Source organism: Lonchura striata, chromosome 2, assembly GCF_050655825.1.
Source record: "Lonchura striata isolate lonStrDom1 chromosome 2, ASM5065582v1, whole genome shotgun sequence".
Classification (NCBI taxonomy): domain Eukaryota; kingdom Metazoa; phylum Chordata; class Aves; order Passeriformes; family Estrildidae; genus Lonchura; species Lonchura striata.
The window spans coordinates 8,825,589-8,836,878 of NC_140704.1; the positions used below are offsets into that span (position 1 = coordinate 8,825,589).

Here is an 11,290-nt window from a genome sequence, read left to right on the forward strand (position 1 = left end):
GGAGATCACCTACATACTATGTGCCTCTAAGGGGCCAGCACTGAAGGTTACACAAGCAGAACAGTCTGAAACAGGTCAAATCACATTGTAGTTATCCCCCTGACAATTACTGAAGACCAGCTGACACTCATTTGTCCATGTGGGTGATCTTTAAAACTCTGGCAATGAAATTCATGCCTCAGATTGGGAAAGAATCATCTTCTGTTGCAAGTGCAAAAGCTACACCTTCACGATAAGAAAGATTATTCTCAAAACGTCTAAGATTCTCTTTTCTCCCCCTCTTACAAACAAGATTCAACCATCTTTTACAACTACAATCTATGTGTGTGCACTTTAAAAGCTGCATTTCTATGGACAGGATTCTATTTATATAGCATGGAATTATGCCCAACTGTTGTGAGGGAGCTGTATTTTACACAAGAAAAAAAGCATATAGGTGCCTTGTCAGTAATTGTTCATTACCTCTCAGTCAGTGTGCCCTGGTAGCACACTGACTATATTAAAATATTTATATTTTAATACTGACACAGCCACTTCATTTTAAAGTTATTTCCTTTCTTCCCTTATATTTTGGAGCGACTTTTTGGAGCTTTTTGATCTTTCATTTCTTATGTGGTATAATAAAATGTTGTTTGCTGCTTGTCTTAAAGAGCATCCTTGGCTGTATTACCTGAAGCAAAGCCAATAATCATGGAAGCAATTCTCTCTCTCCTAGCAGCATTCACCCTGTCACATGTAGCTGCTGTGTCTAGTTTTGATCCAGCAGTACAGGAGTCAGCAATTACAGAAAGGATGATCACCAATGGTCAGGAGGCTGGAACACTGGGCTGGTGCAGACAGGCTGAAGGACCTCAGCATGTTCAGCCTGAGGACAACAAGGCTTCAGGAGGACCTGACAGCAGCTTGCATACCTATGAGGAGGTCATTAAAAAGACAGAGCTGAGCTCTTGATGGTGGTGACAGTGGGAGGATGAGACTGGATTAAGAAATGCCCTCCATGAGGAGAGCCAAGCAGTGGAACCAGTTGCCCAGCAAGGCTACACAATGTCCATTCCTGGAGCTTTTTAAGCCCCAAGTAGTCTGATACCACAGGTGACCCTCCAAAAGCAGGAGCCTGGAGTCCACTCAGCCTCACTTTCTACTTTCCTGACTAAAAAACCACCATTACAAACTTAGTCACTTCATAATTTATACCCTTCTCCAGGTCATTTATGAATGTGTTTATTAAGTCTAGGTTCCTGTAGGACTGTGTCAGGGATGTCCTCCCACTGTGAAGGAGCCTGACATCTTGCAAAACAACTTTCAGCAGCAAGGAACCACCACAGAAATCCTTCACAGGGAGAAGTACAACACCTCAGCAATGCTCTTTAACCTAACACGATTCCGAGCACAAAACAAATTCAACACGGGTTCATTTCCACTTGAAAAGCATCAAAGCAAGTAAGTGATTGTTTCCTCCAACTTGATTGCATACAGCATGTAGAACAGGGAATATCTGGAGGAGCAAAAGACAAGCAGCAAACAACATTTTACTATACCACATAAGAAATGAAAGATCAAAAAGTAATTCCAAAATGTAAGGAAAGAAAGGAAATAACTTTAAAATGAAGTGGCTGTGTCAGTATTAAAATAAAGTTACTGCTGTTACATCCAAAAGCATCTCAATGCAAACGACACACAAAACAAGGCTAAAGAGGTAACAAGAACATCTCCACTTCTAGCTGTTACTTTACAGAACGTGTCCTTTTCCCTAAACAGAAAAAAACAGCACAGAGAAAAGAGAAGGCAGAGACCACTCTGGGTAATATTATCATGTAGAATATGTCTATTTACATGTTTAAGTGTTGAAAATGGAACAGTATTTTGCCTGTGATTACTATCTACAGAAAATAATAGCGTTGCCCTTCTGGGTTTTAATTTCTGTAATAGAGAACAACAAACACACCATTATACACCCATCTCTTACTGCTCTAATGCTGCTGAAGTATTTTAATGTGCATTACAAGGCAACTAAAAAGCTTCCTCCTACTGTCCCACTTGGCAACTGCTTTTATTTACTCATAGAAAAGATGGCAGGAATGAACAGCAAGAAAATGCAGGTGGAGACAAGCAGCTCTGCTTGATCTATTTCTAATAACTCAATTATCCCACTGATACCTAAAAAGCAAACAAGGCATTCCACCTGTTATGCATGTGTCAAGAGTAAGTGACAAACCAACAAAGCACACTAAAGAAAACTGAAAATTTTATCTATGGTCTCAGTTTGACCTTAGCATTCATTGAATCATCTGCTCTGGAAATCTCGTTTTTCTCAAATGTGACATTAACTCTGCTGTGGTTAGATTAAGTTCACTCTAAACCAGCCAGCCTTATCTACTTGGCATGACACACTAAATTTAATCTTATGAGAAAATATCAAATATGTTCAATGACTGTCTATGACTATAGATTGATTTTGCTCATTAACACTGCCCTCCATACCTATGATTCCCCTCCATGTATGGTCTCTTCTCAGGACTCCTCCCTGGCTTAAATTTGCAAGAGGTTGACCCACTTTTTTTGATTCCCAAGTCATGAAGAAATTATACATGGTTCAGAGACAGGTGCTTAGACTTACTCATCTAGAATAAACACCCAGGATCCAAGAGAAAGTAAGAAATATTCAAAAATACATTTTATAGATATAGATAAATATATTATAAATATAAACATATTATAAATATATTTCTGTGTACTAGAAATTCTGCTGAAGATAAAAACCAGCTTCTACAGCCCTTCTGTCACAAATGTTTTTCAGCACAGGTGCAAGATTTTAAAACACTCTCTAGAATTAACACAATAGCACTAACCTAGATCATTCTGATATTCTGTCCCTGAATGAGGGACACTGGAAAGTTAGGCTGTAATAATTGGTTCTATTAAAACTCCAGAGTCATACCATTAAAAATTAATTTCTGAAGAAATAACCTCAAAAGCCTCATTAATACAGACTTGGTAAACAATTTATTTAAGACAGCTTCTTTGATAATACTAATTTTGAAGGCAAGATGCAGAAGTTCTTAGAAGACAGAGCTGAGCTAATAAACTTTCTCATCCTAACACACAAAAATACTCTTCCTTGTCTTCTCACACATGTATCCTGGAGCATTTTTAAGTGGCACCCCCACTCCCAAAACACAAACATACTTAAACTGCAGTAGCTGTATGTTTTCATAATTCTCACCAATTATGCAGACTCTCTACTGGATACAAGTTACCACAGTCTGAAACTCAGCAAATATTTTAGACATGTTCCTATTGTCAATTCAACTAAAACTCATCAGCATCAATTTTTCCCATAAATACATTAAAAACAGAAATTACAGTTAGATAATGGAAAAAATTGGATAATCAAGGCCTAAGCAGGCACTTAAAATCAACAGTAGAACTGAAGCACATATTTTGATGACAATTGTGAAGCCTATCCTGGAAACTACACAAGAATGTAAAAGGGGGAAAACTGTCACAGACATACACTGCTTCTATCCTCTATACATTATCCCAGCCATGTGCAAACTTCAATGCCATCAATACACATACTACTTGCATGAGCACACATGATTTGGAAACAGAGAACATAGTTCTGTATTTTCCAGTTAATTGAAGTTTTCAAAAATTACTCAATTTCAAAAATTATTCAACTGTTCAAATATCAGAACATTACAAAGCACAGGGCTCTCTCTTGAAATCACATTGATGGTAGTTAGAAACAACTTTTAACATATCCAGCTAATCAAAAAACTAGAAACCTCTGTGTGGGGAGCAACACTATTATACATGAATATTCAACATCCAGCTGATAAAACAGCAACATGAGTTTAGAAACCACCTTTCTGAGAGTCAGCTGGGTCCCAAAGATCACAGGTCAAAGCCGCTGAAAGCGTGAAGCAATCTCATCTGTCACACCTCATCAGGGGTTAGAGCAGCAGCTTGTTCCAGGTCACCTCTAACTGGTTCTGTGCTCACCCTCCAGAGTGACACAAGGCTGTTTGTCATTGGAGGCATAAAAACAAACTCCAGTCACGACTTTGAAAGGCTCTCCTCTTCCTGTGTTAGAATAAATTCTTGAGCATGGTTGTTCCTAAATAGGCAGGGCCCCGAGTCATTTGACAGCACACATGAAAGAGTCAGTGATTTTCAAGGTAAGAGGGAGAACATGGGAGTAGAGAGTGATGCAGAAATTAAGACTTTCTCAACAAAAGTTATCACTGCCCTCATAAATGAGGATAAATACCAAATTAAATAGGAAAGGCTGAAAGACAGGAAAGGAGAAAGCACTTCAATTTAGAGGAAAGAAAAAAAAAAACACTTGAATAATCTCCAAATACAACCAATAAACTTAAACTGAATGGGATGTTTTCTTTAGTGTTCCTCAACCCACAATTCCATCTATGTCTATGATAAATTCAGAACTCAATACTGTAATGTCACTGGCAACATGCTTCAGATTCTCTCTCCACTATGACTTTACCACCATCCCCTCTGCTACTCTGGTCACATAGTCATTAATCTCAACTCTCTTTAACCTCTGTGAAAACATCTATTTCCAGGTGTTTTGTAAGAAACTCAAGAACACTCAGCAACCTCCTCACAGCAAAGACTAAGCTGTTATTACAACCCTCCCATCTTACCCAGTCCCTCCACTCCATGCCCAGACACTCAAACAAAACCCAAGATGGATATGCTTGGTTTAAGTCACATTATGAAAAGCTGGTTTTGTTTGCTGCCAGTTCTTCCTCTTTTCATTGGATTTTCTCAAGTCTAATTGCACCTTAATACAAAAGTTTCTTAAACAGAAGCCTGTAACCTCCATGAAGTGTGCTGCCTTTTTGGTCAACTGCTCCTCCAAAGAAACACACCAGCAACTCAAAAGGAATTGTTTTGAACTGTAACTACTTGCAAATTTTTACACTTCATCCTTTCATGATTATTATACATAAACAGAAATAGTGGAACTCTCCAAAAGCAGTTTCTGTTTTGGGAATAAGTATCTCTCTGCACTTGTCCATGCCAAGTATTTTGAGATGCCTATTGATTCCAGATGGATCCACAGTGCTGATCCTCAGGACCAACAGCCAGATGATGATTCATCACTTCTTAAAGTTCAGTACAGCACCCATGTTTACAAATAAAAGTATACTTTTAAGATGACAGAATTATGCCAACATTTTATATATTTAATTATGTTAAATGTGCACCAATCTTTCAGCTTTATGTCTCACATCACAGTTACAAATACTTCTTTATTCTGTCACAAATCTTCCCCAAACTACTTAAGAGAAAGAAAAAAAAAGCAATACTGAGAAATCTAGGCAAAGTTATTTTCTGAAACACAAGAAGCCACTTAAGATATTAAGAAGTCATCAAGTTTTCACTGTACAGGTAAAAACATTGAAAGGCATAATTTTTTTAATAAAAAATAAACTTGCATAAGCATTCAAACAAAAATATTTCCGTATTTGTAGTAAGTTTATTCTTACAAATCACCCACACTTTAATCAGAATATCATCACTGCTGGCAGAAAGAAGGGTCTGAGAAAATTTCAGGTTTTTAAGGATGCACAACTGGTGAGACAGGAGTCCTCTACCAACAGACATCAAGTGCTCAAACCAGCTCCCTCATTTCACATCCTTACAGAGGACAAATGCCAGCAGTAGCCACACTGAATTAAGAGAAGAAATAAAGAAACTAAGTTTTTCAGATTATTTAGCATCTGAATCCTGCACCCCTGAAAACATTTAGTCCTTCAAATGGAAGTATATCACATTTAACATAAAACTCCGTATTACACCAATTTCAATATCTGCCTGAACTCACATGGAACACTTGAAAGTGATAGCAGCACTTTTGTATTTGAACTTATTCTTCCAGGACTGATTTTTTTCATTACATACTTAATATAATAAACTTCTTCCAAATATACTATGTTTACTCTTAAGCTTCCTAAATAATAGTTCTATGATGCTAATAACAGAACCTAGTAGTTTTGTTGTGTTCTTCCACAGTTTTTCTCACATTACAAATGCAAGCACAGTGTATTTAATTTGCCAAGGAACCCTCATAATCAGGTGTACATGTATATTTTTACATACTCAAAATCCTATATTTTTAAAGTGGAAAAATAACAAAAAGTTTAGCTTGTGTTTTTAAAAATACAAGCTAATATTGCAGAATAGAAGACTCAAACTGGAAAAAAAGGAAGTTAATATTCTAAAAAGTAAACCCAGGGGACCACAGAGAGGCTCAACTGCTGCACTTGCTCCATTTACATTTCAAATAAACAGTTCACAACAATACCAGCAGAACATGGAACACTTTATAAACAGGCATAATAACAGGACCCAAGGGAAAAGAAGTTCCCGAAGTTCAAATATTTTCCATGGATGTGCAAGATCTCAGCAAATTATAAATTAATCTAAAGGACCAAGAGGGGTAAACTAACAGAATATTCTCCTGCCTTCACAACTCTTTCATTCAAATACTGACCAAGAGCAGGACACAAACCCTTTTCTGTACTTTGCAGTCAGCTAAAGTTGCTTTTCAGAAAAATACCTCCTTTAGCCAAAACTGAGGATGACTCTGCTTTGAAGTCAAGGGTCTCACTGACTCCAAGAAAGCTCCTGGCTGTCCACATCTCTTACACTGGGTCACCAGTTCACAGTGTCCACATTCATTTAATTGCATCTAAATGTTAAAGTTCAGACTCAAATCAAGTCTAAGTCTTCATGTTTTTAACAAGTGTTCAAAACATCAGGTCCTCTGTAGAGTAGATTCATGTTTAAAGAGCCATTCCAAATTTAGAGCCATGCCTCACTAGGGAGTTAACCACCTTCTAGTAGCACAGATCATCCTCATGAAGCAACAAAATCCAAGGCAGATGATTTTGCTGCAAAAAGGCTCCCTCCTGAAAAACAAGTGCCATATAGACACTCCAAAGGAGGTCAAGAGCAAACAGGCCTGAGTTAAATTAAGCATTAAACCACTGAGTCACCTCAAAAGGAGGTGAAGGATGTATTTTTTAAAAATAATCTTTTACTACCCTTGTTCAGTCTATAAACACGTGTCAGAAATATTTGGTTTTTGAAGGTGGAATTAGCAGAAGTTGGCACCTGCAGAAAGAGACAGGCACCACCAGGAGGATAACAAGCTCTGAATTTTTTTTATGTTACACAACTCTATGGAAAACTTTGTAGCTTGCCAGTTCAGAGAATACATGAAACAGAAATAAAGCATTACACTGAAGCTAAACTCAGTGTGCCCTTAGGACTCCATCAGAAAGCACAATACAGAAATTCTTTAAGTATTCAAAGAAAATTTTTAAGAGAAAAGTGAAAAGGATTTTCTTTTCAACTACATCAGCTTACTTTGATTTCTCCTATCAATGTATCATTTTAGCTTCCAGTAAAGACTCTGCCACAGAAGTAACTCTTCAAAGATACTTCTAACAGACAACATACATTTCTCTTGCTCCTAATAGGCATAGAGAGTCTCCTCTGCTGTAATATTCCACAAAAAAAAAAAAAAAAAAAACAAACTGGAATGGAATGGTTTGGGTCAGAAGGGACCTTAAATAAGGTGTTTGCAACCCCCAGCCATGGGCAGGGACACCTCCCACTAGTGCAGGTGCCTCAAAGCCCCATTCAAACCGGCCTGGAACACTGTCAGGGAATGGGGCACACACAGGTTCTCTGGGCAACCTGTGCCAGGGTCTCACTGCCCTCACATTAGAGAATTTCTTCCTAATATCTAATCTAAACCTACCCTATCCCAATTTAAAGCCATTACATCTTGTAATGTCAAATGCTTCTTTTAAACTGCTCTGCTGCCCCCAGCCCACCTGCAGCTGGAATCAAGGTTTAATGTATGTGTCAGAGTGCAAAATGTTCCCTGCTCCAGCTGAGGGGCTGGTGATTACACCCACTACCCACACAACAACTGTCTATTTGCATATTTTAAGAATTTATATTCACCATATAACTTCATGAGCAGCAAGGGCAGGACTGGTAAGGAGAGGATGTTAAAATAATTGCACGTGTAAGCAACATAACTCTGTGTGCTCCAGCATGCTCAGACTAACCACAAATGCACTCATATCTGCAATATTCTCCTGCAGCCGTGTGGGAGCCACAGGAGGCTGCACACTCACATGGGGGTGGCATCACTTTATGCACTCATAAAACCTTTTGGTGTTCCAACATAAATTAAAGACAAGATCACAACTGTACCAACATATGATTTAGAAGGCAACATTGTTATTATTATTCCTATTGATTAAATAATAACAAAGCTGGCCTGTGATCAGTATTAAGATCAAAGTGAAGTTTCAAGAGCAAGAATATTCTGAGGCCACTGTCCAAACAAAACAACACTGCACCTCTAAAATATAGGTTACTTATGTCCTGTGATTTCTCACATGACTACACCAGCAGGAAGATTAAACAATTGCTCTGGAGGGGCTGAAAAAGTCCCTCTAACTTTGGAGGAGTACATGCAGTACAGATGAACTAGTTCTTGAAGAATTTGATAGACTTCAGTATTTGTAATGGTACCCAGAGAGGCTGCACACAGCTATTCCTTCAGATTGACAAATCTGTTTCCTACTGAATGAAACCACAATATGTAGCATCCAATTTATCAGAACAAGACTCTGGTGAAAGTAAGGAGGAGATAATTAGCACACAATGGAATACAAATGGAAAAACAGACATGAGGGAAAAGAAAAAAGATTTGAACATACCTTCATGTTTTCATACCACAAAGGTGATTAAAATATAAAACTTAGAGCCTTCTTTACAAAGAAGTATTTTACTTTTAGTGCCCCTCCACTAGTCATGACTTCCAGGACATACACTACATCCATGCCCAAAGAAGAGAAATTCCAAAAACCCCATAAAGTAGCTGTTCTCCTCATAGACTTGTTTGAGCTCTTCAGAAAAAAAGGTCCCAGAAATAGAATATTTCACAAGAAAAGTCTTAACATTAATTCATATACTACAGAAAAGTAATTAATACATTCCAAGCAAGTCTGCTATCAAATGACCTAGCCATAGTGCTACATAAAGCAGTTAACCATGGTATTTTAGAGTCTCTCAACAAGGCTGAAAAACACTTAAAGCTAAATTGTGAAATCTTATTTTAATTCAAGAAATCAGTTTTTTTCCCCAGACAACAGGGATGGCAAGGAAAGCATGATTCCCTTGCTGAGCCAGGACAGCACGTTCACAGGACACCACACTGCATGTCTTTCTTCCCTGTGCAGCCTGTATTTCCTTCCTGGAATTGAAGTAGGAGAGACATGAGCCCCATCAAAACACCTCTATCAGATTTGAATAGTCCTGAGAACAATTACAAGGCTGTCAGAGAGGAAACTGCAACTGCTCTGTCTGCACACAGAGTGTAGTGCTGTACATGCCTGCAGAGATCTGGGGGAGATGGGACAGCACAGGCACTGCCATGTGCTCCACTGGGAGAGCTCGGGGCATGAAGGGTCAGGGAAAACACCAAAAACTTACACACACCACTGCAAACAGCCCAGCAAGGCAGGAGAATCCCAGTATGACAAGCAAGACCCTGGAACACCTGAGAGGAGCAAGGCTGCACCTGAGGACTGAGGTGTTCACAGAATCCCAGAATGGGTCACAGCTGGAAGGGCCCACAGGAGGTCCAACCTCCCTGATCAAACAGGGTCATTCCAAAGTACACAGCACTGGACTGGGTTCCTCCAGGAAGGGAGACTCCACAGCTCCTCTGGGCAGGCTATTCCAGTGCATGGTCACCTGCACAGCAAAGAAGTAATTCTCACGTTCAGGTGGAGCTTCCTGTGTATCAGTTTCTGCCTACTGACTCATCTCCTGGTGGTTGGCACGACCGAGAAGAGCCTGGTCCATCCTCTTGGCACCTCACCTTCAGATACTGGCACACACAAATGATGTCCGCTCGCAGTCATCCCTTACCGAAGCTGAGCACTGCTCACGGGGGTGTCTCGGTACCTGTCCGAGGGCACTCCTTGGAGCGCACTGGTGCCCTGCGTGCATACAGCATCTCCATCTTCCGCTGCAGGCACAAGGAGCGGAAAAGCCTCCAGCGGGTCAGCGCTGGGATCCTCCAGCTCTCGTGGCACCTCAGAGAAGGCGCCCTCACCTCTCTGCCCACAGGCCGGCCCCCGAGTCCCTCCGGCGAGGGGCAGGCAAGGAGGGAGGGAGCGGGACACGCCGCCCGTGCCCGGGGACAGGGCTGGGGCAGAGAGCGGTGACAGCTCCGGGAGGCTCGGCGGGGCACGGCGGCACCTACCGTGTACTCCCGCACTTGGCTGTGGAAGTTCTGCTCCCGGATCGTCACCTCGTCCGCTTCCATCCTTCATAGTACCGCGGCCCCCGCCAGCAATGGCGGCCGCCGCCGCCGCGCCTGCTCCTGCCCCGCCGGCGACGAGCGGGCCACCATGGCCGGAGGCAGCCCGGCTGCTGCCCCGGGCCCCGGCAGCGGCTGAGGAGCGCTGGCTCCGCCGCTCTGTCCCCGTCCGGCGGCGGCGGAGGAGGAGGAAGGGCGGGAAGCGCCGCCTCAGCTCCTCCTGCTGCGTCACCGCGCAGCGACCCCGGCAGGGGCGGCAGGGGCGGGGCCAGGCCGGCGGGCGCGGCCGGGGGAGCGCGGGCGGGCTCGCCACGCCCGTGGCCGGGGCCACAGGGAGGAGGGGCGGGCGCTGATGGGGCGCGGCCCGGCGGGCAGGGCCACAGAGGGCGGGGAGGGGCTGGCTTTGCCGGCGGGCCGGGGTCCAGAATGACGGAATTGTTCAGCAGGAGAGGCCCCCGGGGTCGAGGAGTCCGGCCTGTCACCCAGCACCGCCGCGTCAGCTAGACCCTGGCACTGAGTACCGCGTCCTCTTGTCTTAATCACTCCCGGGAGCGCTGACTCCCCCAGCTCCCTGGGCAGCCCATTCCAGTGTCTAATCGCTCTTTTCCTTGAAGAGTTTCCCCCTAATGCCTAACCTGGACTTCCCGTGGCGCACCTTAAGTCGGTGTCCTCTGATCCTGTCGGACACAGGCCAGCTGTTTGTGCCCTGTGGGGATGGCAGGCACAGAGAGCCGCTGTGTGTCCTGGGGGACAGGGAGAGGGAGACAATCTTTTTTTCGGAGTTTGCAAGTAGATCACTTAAGTACACACGGAAGACTATTAATCTAGGACACACTATAAATTATAGATTGTGGTTTAGCAAAATCAAACTTTTATTTCAATCCAAGTATGTATCATTAGTCT

General features: G+C 42.2%; 1 protein-coding gene across 4 annotated transcripts in view; it reads right to left on the reverse strand.

Moving 5' to 3' along the window:
- Positions 1–10,637, reverse strand: part of LMBR1 (limb development membrane protein 1) — a 69,502-nt gene extending 58,865 nt beyond the window's left edge. The window contains exon 1 of one of the 4 annotated variants that reach the window (XM_021526554.3): positions 10,331–10,637. In XM_021526554.3, coding sequence (XP_021382229.1) covers positions 10,331–10,393 — 63 coding nt within the window. In that variant the 5' untranslated portion in view covers positions 10,394–10,637. The remainder of the gene's footprint in view (positions 1–10,330) is intronic. The other 3 variants (XM_085563586.1, XM_085563602.1, XM_021526555.3) reach the window with 3 other exon arrangements.
- Positions 10,638–11,290: the final 653 nt, after the last annotated feature.